This window comes from Cuculus canorus, chromosome 12 (assembly GCF_017976375.1).
Source record: "Cuculus canorus isolate bCucCan1 chromosome 12, bCucCan1.pri, whole genome shotgun sequence".
NCBI lineage: Eukaryota > Metazoa > Chordata > Aves > Cuculiformes > Cuculidae > Cuculus > Cuculus canorus.
In genome coordinates, this window is record NC_071412.1 from 12,978,524 (window position 1) to 13,000,423 (window position 21,900).

At 41.8% G+C, this 21,900-nt stretch overlaps 1 protein-coding gene across 3 annotated transcripts in view; it reads right to left on the reverse strand.

Annotated features, from left to right (window-relative positions):
• Positions 1-21,900, reverse strand: part of ADAMTS17 (ADAM metallopeptidase with thrombospondin type 1 motif 17) — a 178,591-nt gene that overhangs the window by 143,733 nt on the left and 12,958 nt on the right. For all 3 annotated transcript variants that reach the window (XM_054077506.1, XM_054077504.1, XM_054077505.1), the window contains exon 4: positions 10,331-10,503. In XM_054077506.1, coding sequence (XP_053933481.1) covers positions 10,331-10,503 — 173 coding nt within the window. The remainder of the gene's footprint in view (positions 1-10,330; positions 10,504-21,900) is intronic.

Consider the following 21,900-nt stretch of genomic DNA (forward strand, 5'->3'; position numbering starts at 1 on the left):
CCAGATTTTGCATTCCAACTCAGATACTTCACCTCATTCATATAGGTTAGAACATAAGATCTTAATTGATGCCAGGATTTTATTCCTCCATGTACAAATGCTTTAACTAGACTATATCAAAAAAGGTGAGGGAGAGGTTTATTTTCAAAAGGTGTAAAATACCACATAATAATCTTTAGATGAATATTATATTCCCTATTCAGTCAAAAAAATAAAATAAAGACCACTGAAGAGAGACTCTTGACTAACGCGAAGCAGGATTTGGTTCCAGATAAGCTGTATTCCTTACCTACATCTCATCTGGCTAGAAATATCACACAGGGCCAGCTAACTTCCTACAACAAACCCAAGGCATGAATACATTTTGGATATTACGTTTTCAACGCTTGGTATTTTTCCTATTTGTGCAAATACTCAGGAATGTGCTCAGTGGAAGAGTGTTCATAAGCTCTTCAGTGTTTGCGGTTGGATTTAAGCACACACATAAATGTTTCCTATAATTTAGGCACAGATTGCAAGACAGACGCTACTCAGTATTTGACCCACTGACCTTCAGTAAGAGCACAATAAGCCATTTATCTTCCCTGCGGCTGGCACACAAGTGCATACAAGTGCAGGTACTATTTGCTTAGCTCAGGGGGATGTTGGTAGAGTAGCTAAGGCCTCTCACTCAGACCTGGGGGATAAACTTGACGCTTGCCGAGAGGGCTCTGACAGTTGACCTACATGTAAATGGAGACCAGGACAGTGAGCTGAGAGGGTCAATGGGGCATCACACTGATCTCATGTACCACTATCAAGGCGAATAAACATTTGTATGTGATAGATATCTTTGATTAGCCTGGCTCGCTGCTAGCTCTGACCATCCCATAAAACTGCAACTGGTAGAACAAGTACAGCAAATGCGTTCTTACCATTAAACCTAATGGACAATGGTGCTTGCCTTTCCCTCAGAGCACACAAGCTGCCTGCCTCCAGACCCAGCACAGAGAGATCTAAACACCACCGACTCCAAAAGGTAGTTTTCACTGGCAAAACTTAGAGAAGAACAACCAGCTGCTGGAGAGCTTATCATGTCATTTTGAAGGCTGTCACCCTCTCTTCCTTTTCTCCTGTCCTAAGGATAACTTTGACTGCACTTGAATTTCCATTCAGCAGTGATATCAGAAGAGCCCAACCGAGCTAGCAGCAGCAACTGGATGCTAAACCAAAAAGACACTAGGCATGCAAAAGAGGCTTTACTTTGCTTGTTTATTCAAGCTTTGTTTGCTTATTCTCTTAAACAGAGCCTAAAGAAGCCCCAGACTGATGTTAATTTGTGCTGCCTAGTAGGAACAATAACCTTTCCCTCTGCTAAATAAGCCTGACTGGTACAAGTGGCTGTTCTACTTCAGAACAACTAAAGTATTCAAACACAATCCACCTGGAGAAGAGACAGACCCTTTCTCGTCAGAGATCTGCTCCAGTAGCTCTACTTCCACCCCCCACTCTGAATGCCTCGGAGGCTGAAGCAGACTTTTCAGTCTATGAGCTCTGACAGGATCAAAGGGATATGCTTGCTTCAATGCAGTCAGACTGGTCCCTTTGCAAGGCCATCAGTACTTTAATGTGTGTACAGGTAAATACACTGCAGCCTGTGACACCACAGGGCTGGCCTAACGGGCTCTGGCAATGACGGGATGCTGATTATCACCATGGCACAAATCCAGGTGTATTCGCAAGAAGTGTTTCTCCTGATACTTTAGGATAGGCAGTGTGCAGAATTTTGAAGATGTGGTTCAAACAGAAGTGACAGAGAATGTTCTGGACATGCTTACAAGTCATTTAACTACAAGGACGAATCTCTAAATAGATGATTTATTACTGGCAAAAAGCAAGAAGTATGACAGCTAATAATACCCATATGTTGCGATAAATAATTTCTTAATGATGTTTCAAGAATTTCTCTCAGGGATGGGTAGACAGTTGCCAAAGGAAGGGTAATCCCTTGGGGTTTTTTGTTTGTATTCTCCGTTACTCAGAATTTAAAGTGTGATCATAATAAGCTCAGCTGAATAAGACGTTAGTACTGTGATTTAAGATGGTCCAGTTCCAGAGCTGCAGGATACTATCAAAATATCACATTTACAATGCCAGTCTTTCATGAACCAAGTTGAAGAGTGGGGAGACAATTCCAGCTTCATCTGCCTTTGCTAATTCTTCTATTTCTTTTCCAGTTAGCCAAAAGCCCTCTGTTAAGTTTTATACAGAAAAGTCTACATAGATTTAGCTGGGAACTGTTCGCACTTCACTCACAACTAAACCGCATTTCTAAATGAGCCCAGATCTTCAGGTAAATTAGCAAAACAGATCTAAAAGTGTGCCTGCAAATTGGTCTGCATGAGCAAACATCACCACCTAAACAGCTCTTATCCATTAAGTGAATGAGTACAGGATGTATACCCTCCATCACCATATGAGAGGACCTTCTCACTTAAAACAGAATGCAAGACAGTTTTGCAAAAGTGACTTGCCCTTGCATTCAGCCTGGATATAGGACTGTGAAATAGTTGGAGATTGAGGAGCTTCTCTGACTAGATGCCTCAGCTCCCCCCAGCCGCTCTCTCACAATTGCTCCTCAAAGGGGTTGAGGAGAATCAGAGAACAAAGTAAGATGAAAAAGCTCATGGGCTGAGGTAAAGAGAGGGAGATCACTCATCAATCACCATCACAGACAAAACATGCTTGACTTGGGGGAAATTTAATATATTGCCAAGTAAAAGAGTGTGTATTGAGAGAAACAAAGATAAATTAAAACAACTCCTTCATTCCATCTCATCCCACTGCTTTTTCCCAGGCTCAACTTCACTTCTCCATTCCTGGCTACTTTACCTCTTCCCTCCTCCCTTCAAACCACACAGGAGCATGGGGAATGGGGGCTGTGGTCTGTCCATAACAGCTCCAACCTGCTGCCCCTTCCTCCTCATACATTTTTACCCTGCTGCAGCGTGGGTCCTCCTCTCCATATGCTGCAGTTTCTCTCAGGAGAACCTGCTCTGCTCCACAGGCTTAATATTCTTCAGGGAATACCCACCTGCCCCACCATGGTTTCCCCACAGGCTACAGTGCAATCTCTGCTCTGGCACCTCCTGCTACTCCTCCTGCTCTGTCCTGGGTCCTCAAAATTTCTTCCTCACATCCTTTTTCCTCACACCTTCTCACACCCTCCCTCTTCCTCGTGCCCTGTGCAGCCTTTTTGCCCTCTATTCAATATGCATTCACAGAGGTGCCAAGAGCTCTGCTGAGGGGCTTTGCTGTGCTCTGTGGTGGGGCTGTTGCTGAGCCGTCTGGAACCAGGGCAGCTCCAGCTCTGCCCTCAGAGAAGCCCCTGCTGCCCGCACCATGCCAGCTGTGCTCAATACACTTCCAAATGAAAACCCAAACCATCGCAAAGCACTGTTTTTAAGGCTATAAGGAACCCACTGAGGTCTCAACCAGACCTTAAAAGACTTGAAGAAAGAATATGAGACAGCTCAGCGAGGTTATCCACAGTCATTTTGGCAGCACACAGTCAATGTCAAAACAGACTCTGCAAAGTAGGTTGTGCCCAAAGAAAGCATTATCAGAGAATCCAGTTATCTTTGAAATTAAAGAATTCAGATCTATAGGCCTTTCCTGCTAGGAATCGGATTCCATCATGGCACTGACCAATTTCTGCCTCCTCACCCAGCATACAAAGAAGCCATCACGCACAGACTTGGCATGTCAGAACTGTTCAGACACCACTTCCAACTGCATATTACTGGCACACGAGCAAACAGCTTCAGCTGAGGTACCAGGGAGGAGGAATGGGTTTTCCTAGTGCAGATGTTCTCGAGATTTCCTCCACACGAACATCATGCATTAACAGAGAGGCTGACTCACAGACTCCCTTCCCATTTGCAGTACTGCGGGCCACCCTCCCTCAAGCCTGCACTTGCATCACACCCTTCAGGCTCCTGTGACCACTTCCAACATGAGAAAAGTAAAAATATTTGGGGTGTCTTAGAACTTTTTATTAAAATGACGCAACTGAGAACATAAGCATCAGCCGCATGAAACCCACTAGCATTCTGCTGTGGAACAAATACAAAGGTTGCTGGTTCAGGACATAACCACAGTGTTAGAAAGCAGCTTGGCTAGAAGACTTGGTCACTGGTCTTAAGGGAAAGGATTTGAAAAGTTGTCAGTGTGGCTGGAGTGTGGTGACGAGCATTAGTTGCCCTGTTGCAGGTGAACCTCTATGTTGTCTTCACTTCCATTCTGTAAGGAGTCATCAAAAGTAGAAATAGTGCTTTGGAAACAGAGGTATGGTAGAGAGGCATAAAAAACAAAATATGAAAATGGAAAAGGAAGCGCAGAAGAACAAGAAAAAGGATAAAGCCGACCCCTCACATCTCTTTCTTTCATCTCTGTTTCCCTGACAGATTCTTACTGCGCAAAATGCCCTGGAGAAAACAGAAAAGTTTGAAGCCTGGACCATCCTTCTCCACCTTCTCTACTTGCATTCTTCCTGCCTTTTTCTCCTTAAAGCTTTGACATGGAAGGGACAGAATAAATGCAGCTTTGGCATGAGCTCTCCAGGCCTGCCCCAGCATGCATAAAGCACAACAGACAGCAGGTACTGAGCTAAGAGAGGAACTAAACTACATCAGCTTAATTTTTTTTAATTCTCAAGAGCTTCCTCTGCAGGTGGACAGTGGGAGGGAGACGTGTGTGTTTCAGATGTTTTGCAGTTCAGAACACCAACCCTGAGGGTAAATTGACTTTTTCTTTTTTCTACCCTAAGCATTGCACTCAAGCGAGAGCCTTCCCATTGCCTTGGCTGCTGGACGACATTTGGACAACAGAAGCATTAGTCAAGTTACTGAAGTTGTCTTTCACTTGTTTTGAAAAGTGCTATAGGATTTCTAACACCCACCAAAAGCCAAGCTTTCAAATTATCCCGTTAAGCATTAAGAAAAAGAACATATTCGTGGCTCTTTTTAAGAGTCAGTTGACATAACTCTTTCTCCTGGAGCTGCTGGAGCAAAAAGAAAAATCGGTAGAATGATCAAATATTTATATCATTTTCCCTTTTATCCCTATCCCCATCAAGAAAATTCTGTATCAGGGTAAAGGAGCTGATTATCAGTGGCAGAGCCGTTATGTGCCAGTCCCCCAGAGCAGAAAGACATAAATCCATCAATGCACGCATGATAAAAATTATTTTATCTGCTTCTTTAGCATAGAAAAAAATCTCTCACAGGGGAAATCCAAAATGAAAAATGATCTGCAGAGTGTAAAATAAGCCTTCGGAGAGTAAACCAGTATTATCCCTAAAGAACAACATAAAAACTTTCCCTCTTAATGACATCCAAAATATCACTAACTTCAAGTTACTGCTTGCTGCTGCAAAGAGCTTCCAAACTAATCACATGGCTTAGCAACAGCTGCAGAACTAATAGATACTACAGTAACTTACCCCTGCATGCTGTAGTCTCTCACAAAAAGGCAAGCTAAAAACTCAGCCACAGTTGTTATTTATCCCAAAACCCCCAAAAATGCGCTTTAGGGGAGGAAAAAAAAACAATTTTTTTTTTTTTTTTGTTAAGGTTTTCAAACCCATAGAAAACATCTTTTAAATTACTACACATAGTCCTGGAAATGCAGAGGTTTCTGTCCCTAAATAGCCAGAGGGTCAGCCTGAGTGGGACTTGGTTTAAAAAGCTCTGCACAACTACAAGGAGCAAACATTCACAACTTGCCACTCGGGTACTAGCTGAAACCAGTCACTCCTCATCATTAAAAGCACTATGATTATGGACAGAACTTTCCAAATAGCCTTATACCTCACTTATAATATGCTTCAGAATTATTTGAATCAGAGTTTTCCCTAGGAAACTGAAGGCATAACTCATGAAGACCAGCCACAAAACAAGCCAGTTTTCCTGCCTGTGAGGCCAGAGAATCTCTTTTTGTCTTATTGGCCATTTCTCTCAGATAAAAAGAGTATAGTAGAAGAAATAAAAGCATAAAACTCCTGGAAGAAAGCACTGCACACCTCATGCTTTGGAAACTGCTCCTGAACCAAGCCAAAAATGGCAGCTATTGTGAGCAGATATACAGGAACACTGAGGGAGAGGAAAAGATAAAGCCAATGCCCTGGTCTTGTAGATGCTGGCTGAGAAACCTGAAGTTCAGTTTAGATTAATCCATGAAGCGTCGCAAGAGCAACACAGACCTTACAAGAAACAACATCCAAATAGCTGCATATGGATGAAATGCCATGAGAAGTTATACTTGCCATATGCAGACTAACAGATTGGGTGAGCAAAATAAACATGTTTTAACAAAAAGGCACTTTGTTTCAGAATTTAGGACATTCTAAACAGTGGTGGCTACTAAGGAAGAGCATGAACAAAGGGAGGAAACGGGAGATGCACTCAAGTCAAAGGATGCAAACAGGAAACAAGAACTGAAATGTAAACACTGCAGCACTGTGCAAAACCTCAGTACCAGGGGAGTTTAACTTAGAAAATTAATCAGCACATATATACTTAAGTAGCTGGTTTTGTATTTCTATAATTCTGCTGATATCTCTCCATGTCCTCACATCCAGTACGCCCATAAGCTCGCTGTCTCACTGAGGCTGCAGATGCCCATGGTGGCATTTGACAACTTCTTTACCAGTTTTTTAATGTTACTGCAAAGCTATGAGGAATCGTTCATCAGGAAAATTGTGATGAATCAAAAACATTGCCAGAGAACAAGAAAAGATTTCATTTTAGAAATGGTGACTTAAAAAAAAGTCAACTTAAAGCCCTGGAGCCATGCTTGTTCCTACTCATACACTACAGAGTACCTTAGAAGGAAATTCTTCCATGACCTTAGAAAAATCTGTCTTACAACTTCAAATGTTAGTTTAGTTTAGATTCACTTTAATGTGAATCTATTCTCTGTTCAGGGGGGTGGTCAGAACTACAGAATAACATTAAAAACACAGTATTTGCTACACAAAGTACTAACTGTTATTTCTAGGTCGCAAAAGGGGTTTGCTGTGTTTCTTAGCTGTTATTCTTGAGGAGGGTGGTGGGGTTCTTTTCCCTAAGATTCTCATTTACCAAGGGAGTAATAAAACAGCATTTTGTAATGCTAACTTTTTTTCCCCCTTCAGAAATTCTTGTAACATAAATAGATATTAAATACTTTAAGGCAGATCACTTTATTTAAAATGTCTATAAATATAAAATGCATTAATAAGACCTCTTAATGCTTGTTTTGTGGTTTGACAGTAAACGTAATGGCTTACAGAGAGGAGTTAAGTTAATATACCCCTGACCAGTAATGTTCTATTTGCTTAAATGCAAGCATCCAAGCCAAAATTAACATTCTGGTTTCTTTTAGAGGCAGCCCGCCATCCTGCAGCGTAGCTGAATAAGCACTGCCTAATATCACAGGGCAAATCCTGTCCCCCAACTAACAGTCACAGAAGCCGTATCAAGGCAGGCAGGAAACAAAGATCCCAAGCAGCCAGGAGGCCTTCATTTGCCTGGTTATATACAGCACAACTTATCCTGCAGCAGACAAGGGTACAACAGATGTTGCTTTAAGGAGTTAGGGTTGTATCACAGTTTTACAGACGAGAAACTAACACACAAAGATTCACTGTGGTTGGTTCAGGAGTGTGGCTGACTGCAGAGTTCAGCTAAAGACCTACCTTAACCACAGGACTATCCCATCGCTCTACTTGAAATTTATTTTCTGAATTATTCCTCAGCTTCTTTTGCTAGGATGAAGAACAGCTTTCATTATGGGAAATGGAAAGTTAAAATTCGTCTTTGTTTCACCTTATTTTGTAGCCCCAGAAAAAAGGATTTATGCAATGATGCCACCTATGTGTTTGCCTATTAGTTCTTCAGTATCTTCTAATCTTGCCAGACACCCACAATCAATTTCCTCAGGGAAGCAGAGGCCTGAAAGATATTTTGTTCCTACAAGTGTGGGAAGGTAGGTGGCCAGACAAAGGCCAGAGACTCTGTCAGTGCTCCTCTGAAGGCTGAAAAACTGGAACATGAATTCAAATCCTATCAGATATCAGAAAAACCACATGGGTGAGCCCCTAGAAGCAATGACTTCACAGTGGGAAGTATTTCAGCTGGACTTTGCACCTCAGGAGATGTCGGATAAATGTGTTCCTCAGCCAAGACTCCTCTTCCATGTGCACTCTCCAGTGTCTAATAAAGGGGTGAGCTCACGCTACAGCACCAGAACCTAGCTTAAAAGTCCATCAGCCAAACCCACTGGAAATTGAGCTTCAATATTTGTTTAGTAAATGGGTTTAAAGAACTCAACCCATCTATCAGCACCAACCCACACATATATATTCACACCTGGCAAGCTGATGTTGCTGGGATGTTCTGCAGTACTCTTCAGCCTGGACAAATAACTGTTCTGGCCAATTTTTGCTTAGGACTTGGCCTATCAGTTTACTCAACGTTAACAAACTTCACAGGCTGATAAAACTACACAACACAGAGATGCACTAATGATTACAATGAACTAATTGACCTTGTGGCATGAGAGAAGCAGAACTGTTGGCAGATTTTTATCTTGCTGATGAATCAGTGCAGAACAGATTTTAGAAGGACCCTTGTGCTGTCACTGCAAACAAAAAGCATCCATCACCTCTCTTGAGGTCCCAAGCATCTGACATAAGGACAAATCTCATCCCTGACACATTACATCTGAATATTTATTTCTGTTAGCTCAAAAAGTGACTTAAGAAGCAGATTTGTTCAGAGCTAAATATGACTTACATTCTGCCTGCTCACTGCAAAGCTGTTATCTGAATTTAAAGGTGAAGGACAAGATTAAGGCTCTTGTACCCTTAGCAAACACATCCTTAAACGTAAGAAAGCCAGTAAGAAGATCCTGAAGTGATGGTAGTATAAATGGATTTGCTGCAAGAAGACATTTCCCATTAATCAACCCAAATAAATGTAGAGACACAATGAAGCCCTGTTGAGTGACTATTGTCACAGCATGGCAAAAGGCAAAATAAAAGTCAGAGAAAGGGATACAGAAGCAGCTTGTTAACAGAAAAGACTAGTCAGTAAAAAAAAACTCCCTGCCTAATCAGCAAAGCATTTCACTACAGGAGGGCTCCCTCAAACCCGCGCTTGATAAAGGAATACAAGGCCTCTTAAAAAAACTGTTGTCCCAAAGCTGGATTACGTGCTGAGCACCCGTCACTCAGCTCTTCACTGGGAAGCATGACCAGTCAATTACTATGAAGAACTGTTATTTTTTTGCAAGCCAATTTGCTAGTCAGGAGGAAGAACTGTTCCTGGATGTTACAACAGCATGGGCAGAAGAAAACAAGCTGCCTCCAAGACTTCATTGTGCAAATGCCTCTGGAAGGACCCCTGCCGTCTCTAAGCAGATTTCAGCATCCACATCCAATTTAGCCATTACATCGTTACTGACAGTGCCAACAAGTGATCAAGCAAGCATTCATTGTGAGAGGCTTTGTGTTCCATTACCAACTGAGACTGAAGGCTTAACGACTAGGACAGCAAACAAATTAACACCTACACTTCATAGGAGCCTGCGATTTCAAAAGGCTCTCCTGACTGGTTCTCTGCAGAATTTCTAGAATGCTTCTAAAGCTCCATCAACTTCTCACAGGTATGATCAGCACCACTTTGTGTAGCACTAGTCCAGGGGTAAAGAGAATGGAATTAGCCAGCAGTTTTGGTGGTTTGCCGTATCTTCTACGGCAAGGGAGGCAATCATTTTCATTATGTAAAAATTTGAGCTAAAAAGCATTGCTAACTAATTTAAAGCCAGGTTTTCTCCTGGAAATCACTATGACTGCTCTCTTCAATAACAATTTGACTGCCCACTATGACAATGACCCACAGAGAAACCTCTCTTATGAAAAAGGTGTGTCATGGAAATCTTTAGGAACCCAAGAAATATCGTGTCAGACAATACCATCTATTCATTTCAGGATACTCTCTATCAAAGTAAGCCATAGCAGTACAAAAAAATAGAGTAGAAAACATTACTCCTGGACAATTACGGAATATTTTCTAACTGAAAACTTGCAATTCCAGTTTCAAAAAAGTTTTTCACTGTATTTTAGGCAAATACAGAGAATTAGAGACAGGGGAGAAGAGGCACATACACAAGAAAACCAAAACCTTGCTTCCTACCTGAGGTTCAAAACAGTTATCCAGTTCAGCTACCATGGAATCTAGTTTAAACCTACCCTGGAAATGATATTTTTACTCTTGCTTCTTCTTTTGAGAGTAAAGTGCCTACTTACCATATTCATAACTGTGAGGATGAATCTTTGGGCAGCCTCTGCACCATGGTATTGGACCATATCAGCATCTGCCACCACCAGAGTTTCTACTGTGTACTCGTTGGTAAGTCGAATGGCATTTCTTCTTTCCCTCCAGTCACTGGTTGATTTAATTTTCTTTTGCTTCTTCTTTTCTGAAAGTCCAAATACTTATTAAGGCTGAGAGATCACAATAAAACATTTATACTCTTCTCCACAAACATTCTTGTGCACATTCAGGCTGTAATGACCTTCAATTAAAGTGTCCTTTGCTGATTCAAAGCAGCAGCCAAAAGGTTCTATTGCAAGTACATCTCTACCTCTGCGTGCAGATTTGTCTGAGACCACCAGATCACATGCAAACAGGACAGGAAAAAGAGAAGTCCTGAACAGTAAAACATTAGGTATATTTGAAGCCAAGAAGTCATGCTTTTGCAAAAATTTCAGAAATTGGAAATCCTGCTTGTGAAAAGCGTAAAATTCCACTGTCATGGAACACATCCTAATTAAGGAAAAATTAGCTGTAGAAAACTTCTGGGATGCAATGTGCACTCTAGACTATGCAGGTTGTCCTCAGCCAGGCAAGGTGTAAGATATTCCTGTAGTCAGTATTTCCATCAGTTGCATTTTTACTTCCTACCAACATTACTAGAGCAATGTAACAGAACACGACAGAGTCTCAAAAAAATTTAAATTAAGTCAGATGGTTTTGGAACATACATTATTGGCCAACTGCAGAAGTCTCTGGAAGAAACCCAGAAGTGCAGAAGGTCAGGTTAGATAAGACCTTCTCAGGCTTTCTTTGCTCATTTATTGCTATTGGCATACGCACCAGCACCAGCAGCTGCACTCACTGACCACCTACGTGCAGAGCTCGCACGCCTGTTTTACAGTGGTATATGTACCAGAAGCAGGGGAGCCTCTAGACCAGCTGATCGTTAATGAACTTAAGTTACAAGAACCTGTGTAAAGGATCCATTCTAAGGACTATAAAGTGAAGCAGTGGTCAGCTACTGTTAATACATAAATTAATGGACAGAAATTGAACCTATCTTCCTCCAAACTAAGGGACTAATGTATTAGCAATTTGTCCTCTTCTAAACTGAAAGGCGAAATGTGTTTTACAGTTCAAAGGCAGATGTGCAAAACAGCCGAGGCACGAACAAAAGAGAAATTAAGTTCAGATCTGAAGCTGAAACTCTTCACTTCATTGCAGTCACTAAAAAATGTATTCATGTTTTCAATTGTAATATGAAAGAAAGCAAATGAAATCATTAAAACAAATTTATTTTGCAATAAGAAACAAACTGCCAAGATTCACTGACATTATAGCTCCTTACTGCTCAGCCCGCAATACACTATGGATAACAATGCCGGTATTGATGTTGCTTCTTTCCAGTGAAGAAGGGAGAAGAATACACAAAAGGTCCTGAAAGAACATGAACTCAACATTCAATGCAGAAGTGACATGGGATAAACCATACTGGATGATCTGCAGCAGGCAGATCCGAGTTAGTGCTCACTGACCCTGTCTTTCCACAGCCTGTTTACCAGCTCCCTTACATAACTCAGTTTGAACTTCCCTTCTTTCCCAGGCTGGTAAATGCACTCACACCCAGATCATCAGTTTTCCTTGACTGATCCTCTTGTACTGAGGGTGATAAACTCCATCAGCCGTAAGTCCCCCAAAGCCCACCTGAAATGGACTCTCTGCCTTCTGCTCATTCATACGTTTTCTGTCTTGTCGATACGCACATTTGCACATGTCCATCCCATCTCCCTCTTCTGAGCTGTCTAGCAGTCATCCAGCATGCTCTGCACATGCTTTTCTGCCCAAGGCATCGACTGTCAACACTGCATACATACTTTAAACTGAGAAAATCATGAAATTTGATTCTTTTTAAAAATAGTTTAGAAATATACCCCCTGGGTCTAAAAAGACAGACAGGAGCCCATAGACAAGGCAAAAATGAAAACTTGGGATGCTTATACACAATGGAAGCTGCACGCCAGCAGCAAAGATGAAAATAACCAAATTTTGAGGCTTGTTTTCACACAGACTGCAGAATGGCTACAGAAAAGCGCACAATCACAACAAAGCTGCCCCAGAGCAGGGGATCTGTATGTTTCTAAGTGCTGTGGGAAGGCAATAAAATAAAATCATAGAATCACTAGGTTGGAAAAGACCTTTAAGATCATCAAGCCCAACTGTACCTGTCCACTATACTAAATCATAGAATAGTTTGGGTTGGAAGGGACCTTAAAGATCATCCAGTTCCAACCTCCCTGACACAGGCTGGGACACCACCCACTAGATCAGACTGTCCAAGGCCCCATCCAACCTGGCCTTGAACACAGGGATGGGGCATCCACAGCTTCCCTGGGCAACCTATTCCAGTGCCTCACCACTCTCATGGTGAAGAAATTGTTCTTTATGTCTAGCCTAAATCTGCCCCTCTCCAGTTTATACCCATTGCCCGTAGTCCTATCACTACAAGCCTTTGTGAACAGTCCCTCCCCAGCTTTCTTGTAGCCCCTTGAGGTACTGGAAGGTCGCTATAAGGTCTCCTTGAAGCCTTCTCTTCTCCAGGCTGAACAACCCCTACTCTCTCAGCCTGTCCTCATATGGGAGGTGCTCCAGCCCCTGGATCATCTTTGAAGCCTCCTCTGGACGTGTTCCAACAGCTCCATATACTACTTATGTTGAGGATTCCAGAACTGGACACAATACTCCAGATGGGGTCTCACAAGAGAGGAGGCAAAGAAGGCATTAGTACCTCAGCCTTATCCTCATCCTTTGTCATTATTGTCCCTCCCGCATCCTTTAAAGGATGGAAACTCTCCTTGCTCAGTAGAGTGACTATACCAGAAAGAAGGAAAGATGAACACGTTTGATTTGCCAAATATGAAATGGAGATGATGTCGTCAAACTTCTGTGAAAAAGCTCTCATGATTTTTTTTTTTATTATTCTTTCTGTTCATCCACTCACCCCTCCCTCAACATAGTCACACACCTTTAGCTGTAGTATGTTTGAGGTTATCAAATAAATACCAGGGAAGAAATCAGAGGAAAAAGGAAGAGAAGGCAAATTATTCCAGTAAGAATATTAATCTTTTGTGTCTTGCTGCTAGCAATCAAAACCTTCCTCGAAGTAACAGCACTTCCACATCAAATTCTTATTTTGATAATTGCCTAATAAATAAAAAGTTCTTAGCCAGTATAAGCCTGCTTCTAGAGCTTTTATGGGGGGCTAGGTCTAAACTCAAATAAGTCTGGGCCTGGCATTGAATGAGCTGTGTAAAAACACTTAAGTGGAAGAATATAAATTCAGGTGAAAACCTAGGGTAAAATCTCCTTTTGGTGGAAAAGGAGTCACTTGTCTCAGTGGAGGAACCCACTATGCTAGACTGTAGTTTGCACTCCAGGGAGAAGAGGTCACACTATGGTCATCTGCCATGGGATTGCCCATTATGAACCTTCCTGCGGCAGATGAAGCAACTGGCAAGGTTTTGTCGATTCCACTTGGCACATCTTTGCAGAGGCAGCTGTTTGAAACTCTGAAAGGTGTGATTTCTGGACAGCGGCAGCATAAAGGGACTCTTGGCAAATTGCTGGGTAGCCTTGGTTCACACAAAGCCTCTGGCCCTCGTTCCTCCATGAGTTTTACTTGAACCTGTGGATTGGCTGCTTTCTACTGGATGGTAGTGATTAGACATTGTGTGTGGAAAGCTACCACCTCACAGGCTTGTCTAGAAACACAGCCAAAGTGACCTGACTTAGAGAATCCAGGCCTAATTCCCATCCTCTCCCTCACATTCTCCAGGTATAAGCTTACGAAGCATTTAAAACAGGCAACATGTAACAGACTCAAGGGAGCCTACAAAGAGCTTGGATGGTCACAGATTATACACTACAGAAGAGGCAAGGCAAAGCAACTATTTGAATAAACAAACTATTTGAACATGAGAGCGAGTGTGTGTCCCTTTTTTGGTTTTCCCTTTCCCCTTTTTAAGTTTGTAGCTCCTGTACAGTGTGGCTTTTCTTTATTCTTTCTGTCCTTTTTGTTGTTGCTGAAGGCTACTTTCAGAGTTGTCTATATTTGCATCTTCCTGCCTACCACACATACAAACAATTTTCCATTATAATCAAGCATGTGAAGAAAACTCAACTATCATTGCATGGATGAACTATCACAAAAACAAAAAAAAAGAAATACACACATCCCATATTGCAGACATTTGAGGAAGAGGAGAAAAAGATCCAAACCTAATAGGAAAAATCCTCATTAAACACATCTGCAACTCATACCTGAGGTGAGTCAACTTTAAGGAGGTATCAGAAAAACCCCATCTCTAGAGCCTCACTTTGGAAACAAGCCAACACAGAGAAGTCTCACTCCTGGCCCATGTGATTTATGGACTATGGGCAGAGAATCCCTCCATAAGTACATGAAGCCCCAAACTAAAATAAACATCAGCCATTAAAACAAGGATTAAATGCTTAGTGGAATCTTTATTTGAACAAACCGATGTTACAAATTTTGTGGTGCAGATGTTAAGTGTTAGTGTGAAGGCATGAGAGGCCATAAAACATGGGCAGGAGCCTGTCAGGAGAGTTTACATTGTGGGGAGCACACAGAACCAAACTGCACACTATTTTAGAAGTCAGGTGTTCCCTGCTTAAGAGGTCAGACAATTTCATGTGAAATATGAGTTGAAACAGTCAATCTACAACACAGCACGTATATGCCGTGGGTGACTAGGCACAAGGGACATCACTCTTTTGCCAGTCACTTTGACAGTGTGTTACACAGTCTACCCAGCCAAAAATTCCATAAAATTCACTATTAGGTGATGGGAGAAGGGCAGTACGCACCCAGATCCTCAGTATAAAAAGGACGTAACATTGCCCGAGCTCATTAACTGGCTTTTATTTACTGGCTCTTACTGTTCCTTGGCCAGTCACCTGCAAAGCAGCGTGGTCATATCACATTCTGTGGACCAGCAGTTTTTGAAATCTTACTCAGAATGGCAAAACCACATAGTCCCCTACTGTAGTCAGAAGTACAACAGAGACCTTCTGAAGCCTTAGCAGAAAACTCCTTATGTTCATCGATTTTTATGGCAACCTAACAGATGTACAAATCCAAAGCAACCGCCCCAAATCACCTTTTTCTATTACACACCAAAATCCATGTCCAGCACTGCCTGGTTTTTGGCACATTCTTGCTGTAGCAGAATCTTTCTGCTCCTCCTGCCTCCCTCCCAACAGTATTTCCCAGATTCATCAGAAAAGCAACTCCTTCTCCTATACCTTCCACCTTTTTTCTCCCTAATCTTCCCCTTTGCAACTTTAGTGGCCTCATTCTAGTTAAACCTACTGGAAGTTTATGGATGCAGTTCAATAAAAGCCACAAATAAAAGTAAAATTGTTGAGTCCTTTCTGCAAGGCCAGATTTCTCCCTAGAAACTCTTTTCTATTCCTGTCTAATCCTCTCCAGTTCTTTCTCAGGAAGCCCACTGTTAACTTCCCTCAACCCGTGACCCTTTTAACATCTCCGTGTACCAGCACTCCCCAATCTATTTCCACCTATAGGAACACAGAGCCCCCTTCACCTCCATCAGGACACAGCACAAAATTCTCCCTGTGCAATGGACTTCTATACCTCCACTAAACACTTGTGATTTCAGATTTACCTCAGCTACCTGATACCAGTGGGGAGTCTGAAGTTCAGAAATTAAAAATCATTGGTCATTCAAATCACAGCCGATTGCAGACTGAGACCTACCTTCCCATTTTTACTGCCTTCTACAAAACAGTTATGCACTTCCAATTTCTTTCTGACTAGAATGGCAGAGAAAAACCGGCATCAACTGGTGGGAAAAATAATTTCATAGCAGAATGATCCACTGCTCCCTGTCCCCAAAATGTTATTTTTTTTATTATTATTTTTTACATGGCCAGTTTCATACCAAATCACAAGTTCATGATTATTTGCCTGGCACAGCAGCAAACAAGAAATTGAGACAGAAGTCATGAACTCTCTGCTGCATCTCAAAACACCACAGAGATTTTACGCAAGGATCGTTATCCAAGTTCGCCTGTGGCTTGGACACATCAGTTAAAACCACATTTTTCTCCAAAGTCATCAACATAATGCATCTGAGTTGTCAACATAACGTATCAGGACTTCTTTAATGGCAGGTCTGTAAGACAGCACAGGACAAGAGCTATGATTCTCTGTCTGCTCACTGGTTCAACCTGTCATCAGGATTTCAAAGATTGCCACCTCCTGTACGATGTGCACTCATCTCCTTTTAAAAACAAACTTTTGGCGTTAGGCTTTTCATCCAGCTGGGAACAAGGACTGACTCGTAATGCAGTCAGAAAAGACAATGTAATGGTACATGAAGCGTGGCTTAATGGTAAGACTATTAAAGTGGGAATGGAAACATCTGCTCTGCCACTTTCGCTTAGTCTCTGTGCCTCAGTTTCTCATCCTTTATTTGATCTGCTCTGTTACTTGTTGTACATCCTTTGAAGCTGAATTGATTGCCTTCGGTTGTAATAGACACACAAAGGTGCCAGCTTGCTTGGGGCCATAGGGGTAGACCCCGTAACACAAATATCATTAAGTCCAAATGCTACAGAGTGATGTAGAAGACTTCGAACTCAGACTCCTCAGTTTTGATCACTTAAACTCAGCAGATCTGAGATGAATCACAAAGCACAGTCCTAATCCACTTCAGGGCTTTAGGGACTAACAAAATGCTTGGCTTTAGTTATACTGTGAAAAATAGCATCATTGGCCTCCAGGTTTATTTTCTTTTAATGAGTCTTTAGCAAATGTGCTTAGTTTGCAAAGAATGTTTTTACAACTGCCAGCCTTACCAGCTCATCCTGGGCTTTTGCAGCTGAACTCAAATCACTTCTGCCGAGGTTGAAAGAGCCCAGGGACTCACCAAATCTTAGTCTCCTTGAAGCTTGTCTGCCTTTGTAGCCAGAATGACCACCAGAATACCTACGAACATCCCAAGACAAGGACGGCGTTCACTAGACAACCTACTCATCACCACCTGTCAGTTTAGATTTCATTAGGTTCCAATGGAAACCAGCATCAAGTTTTATTAGGAGCCCAGTGAAGGCACAATACAGCTCTCCTGCGTGCAGCTGCTCTAGAAGGTAAAGAAATTCATACACTATGGGTATTCGAGTGTCCTCTGTCTCTTTTGCACCAGTAGAGGAAGAGTAAACTGGAGTCTGTCCCGGTCCACATTATCCATGCTGCCCTTATGCTAAGGGCTTCATCCAGAACACACCAGCAATAAAACTTCACTTGCCACGTGATGGAAAAGGACACTTCTAAATGGCAGACTGCTCCAAAAGGCTGCTGTTTATCAGCCATAAGGAAACAATCACACACTTACAGGGAAAATCCAGACTCCCTCTTTGGAAAACAAGGGACCTGGAGAAACCAAGGGATTTATCCACACAAGTGAGACATATTCCCATGGGTAAAGTGCTGAAAGACCTGATTTCTGATACAGGGAATCCTTCTATGCTTGCAACACCTAATCACATTACATCTCCTGCATAGCCCATTGTTAAAAATCCTTGCTTTAATTCTTCAACAGATGCTTCCTAATATGGACTAATATAGGTTGCATTACATCTCTCTATTTTTAGTGCACATGTTTTTTGGCCATAACAACTGCTATTTCAGGCCAAGTCAAACCTGCAGAGAAAACACAGCTAAGAGACAATGATTAAAGATGGGGAAATGCAACACAGCAGTAACATGTGTTTAGGATTTATACCTGTTCAGGGAAAGCATTCCCTACGTTTGATACCTGCATACTAGCACTTATGTAAATTATTACCAGCTTTGATCAATTGTTAAAACAGGTTGCAGAGTAACTGGACAGGGAAGCAACACATTATTATTTTGTGAATTAAAATGTTGATAATCCCGTTTTTCACTACACACTTCTCTCCACACAGGACATTTGCAGTAAATGAAAACTGGTTCATTTAAACTGAGAAATGGGTTTAAAGCAAAGTAATTTATGAGGTCTGTATCATAAACGTGAAATAACAACCTCCTCTCCAAAGACAAGCTGCTCTCTCTCATGCTCCTGGACTGTATTTTATATCAAATCCCTTCTATGTAAGGGGACTTTAATATATCACTGGAGACCTTTTGAAAAGTTATAGTAGAACTTACTTTTCCCAAAGAAACAGAAAGTTTTACAACATGGTTAGAGGAGATTCCTACAGGTTCATAACATGGTTTGACTCTGTCTTTATCACTGATATTTTCTCTCATCAAGAAAAACTGAAAAACTTTGCCCATCCATAGACCATGATGGCATAGGGAATGTGCAAAATAAGTAACCAGATCTCAACAAATTAGTTAAACTACTATTAACATAACTACATGCATTTACAACAGCTGAAGGTGTGGTGGATATTGTCAGTGGAAACAGCTTCATTGTCTGCATTATAAAGTTGCAGAGAGACAGGGCAATGAAAGAAGCCTTTTCTCAGGTGTTTTCTACCCCAAATGTTAGCTACAGGGGATTAATAAAGGAGATAGTACAGCTCTTCTTACAGGGTCAGAGATTGGTGGGAATCACAGATAATGCTAAAACACAGATTAGCCCTGCAGCTACCTCTTGTCCCCACAAATAAATTGAGAAGTCTACTCATGGAGGTCTAGGCCAAACACAACAGGACTGCAAAAATCCTGTATGATGCATTAAAAGACATCTATTTCTCTCCACACTGAGCTCACCTGTAGCAGAGTTCTTCCTTACATGTATTAAAACCTACAAACAAAACTCCCTATGACTCCATTCTCTCTTCAGAAAGAGCACTAGCCCAGGACCTTAGACAAGAAAGTTGTCAACCTCTTTCTTTAGAATCAGAATAGACTGTGATAGCAGGTTCGTACCCTAGATGCAGCCCAGCATCCAGATATAACTGAAGAAGTGTTTCCCATCACTGGTGGGAAGCTATTTCACATGTTCCTAATGACGCTATGCTTCAGAGCAAATGAAACCCAACCTTCCCTTCCTTCCCCCTCACAGCACACGCACCTGGAAACCTTTTAATAGGTTTTCTGTTTGCCTCACAGGGGCTCATGTTCATGCCTGAGCAGAAATGTGCATTGTGACTTGAACTCTTTCTCCTGCTGGATGACAGGTGATAAAAATAATACATATACACATATCATATGACTAACAATAGCACCTGGCCCATGGTGATGGGATCCATCCTTTGCTGCTGGAGCACTTGAAAGTTTAAACAAGGAATTAAAACATCAGCCCTGAATCCACAGACCTGGGATTTATTTTTTTTTTAACCCATTAGTAGACACTTTCAGATTCAAACCTGATCAATCCAGTCATACAAGACCCTATGTATTTTCCCCATTCCTGACCACAGCCCGATTAACCCTCTTATACAGATTATTCCAGGAGAAATTTAGCTTCCACAAAATTCTCCTGCAGCTCTAAAAATAATTTGTGTGTTGTAGAATATGGAACTCCACTTAGACTAAAAGAGTTGTTTTAGAGATTAACAAGCACTTTTCAAACAAACCTTCTAGGATTACCTCATCCCAAGGAACTGTTCAGCTCCATTTTCCTCTCCCGTGGATGGGGTCTGTGAGGAAAGTGTCACAATTCTGGGTGGAACGCAAGAGGGATGCTCTTGGAAAGCCGTGCTCTCTATCCCCTCAGTAACACTGACACATAGTACTTCTTGATTAAGTTAACTTTGCTTTCTTAAAATGCTTTCCTTCTCCAAATATTCATATGAGTCATTATATCACCAAGCATTTTTTTTTTTTTACAATCAAGTTAAGTTCATAGATCATCATTGATGTGAACAGAAATTTGTCAATTTGTCATTGAGAAATTCAGCCCTTTTTAAATTCTTATGATGTGATTTAATATTAAAAGTTCATTATATTCAAACTAAAGTTCACCATCTGATGTTTTCTATTTGAATCCCAAATAACCCCAGATGATGCCAGGTACCACCAAATTAAAGAATTCTATGAAAATATCTTAAGAGGTGATTCTTGCCTGTTCCAAAAACACAAAAAGAACAGCAAAGGATTGGAAGGTTCCCAAGCATGGCAATTCAGTAGCTTTGAAAAATACTCATTTTATATTGTATTTACACAGATGCATATTTCTCTACGTTGTTCCACGAAACAGGATATCTAAAATGTCTACCATGCAAGTATTTCCCATGTATTTACAACCTCCATTCCTTCCTGCCAAGTTGTAGCCTGGGTGAGCCAAATTACAAGCCAGTGAAAAAGAACCTCTAGTACAAGCCTGATCAGTTCTTCAACCTGCTGATGCTGACAAGCAATACAGTAAAGAGACCTTTTCCCAGGAGAAACTCTGGAAGCATGCCCCTAGATCATCACTTCCACACAATTTCATTGGGAATGGACCTTTTGTGTGTCAAAGAGGATTAATTTTTTTGTTTCTAAACTCCTTGTGCACCAAAGTTAATCCAAACCAGACAGGAGTCAATTAGGTCGTTAACGTGCTAAGCCTATTAACAGCAACAACTTACATTTCTTTCTCACAACAATGGAAAACATTCAGGAGTCTGCCTTTAAGTGGCAAAGCCCATGAGCTATTTCATTATTTTATGACACAGCTACTTGAAGCGGTAGCTGTTTCCAGGAGCAAGCAGCACTCCCCACTGTGCAGCATTCGGGTGCTTGGCTCCCCTTTTAGCACAGCCAGTCTGCGGCCAACACAAAGAACCGGCACCCAAGCGATATGAATTCCGTTCCCAGCTGTTTCACGAACTCCTGTGTTATCTTGGGACAGGGCAGGGAATCACACATTCCCAGATTTTCCTCACCTACCTGCGGGGGAAGGACTAGAGTGATCCTGGTCTCATGCAAGAGTCAAAGATGCCCATGCTCTCCCCAAATCCAGTCCTAGCTCAGCCTGTCAATTAGTACAGACCAAGATCTATAGCCTTAACTAAATTTTGTACCACACTATCAATCTACCTGTGCCTCCAACTCAGATATGCACTCAGCCCATGTATCCTGGTGACCACCTTCGCATGAGCTGAGCTTCAGTAGCAGTGTGTGCACATGTGTGCATGTGCGTACATACGTGCTCTTAGACCAAAAAATACAAAAAACTTTGGCAACTCTGCTTGCAAGTAGGGAGTTGTTCTTCCTCAGGCTGTCCATAGATTAAGAATCTAACAGATATATAATTAATTTTGCTGACATAGAGAGTTAGGTGCAGTCACATCATGTCAGACCAAGGGTCCACCAAGCCCATGCCATGAGGCCCTCCAGCACATCAAGCCCTCTTGGCCAACCTGAGGAGGACAAAGCTTGCAGGGAGGATCCCAGCAACTATGGGTTCTATTCACATTCCCTTTCGGAAAAAGCAGAGAAGAGCAGCGCATAGTAGGTCCCCAGAAGACTTCAGGAATCAGTCAGTGCTAGTGGGAACACTCTTGTTCCAACGTCCACTTTCAGTGTCTTATTTTTACAGAT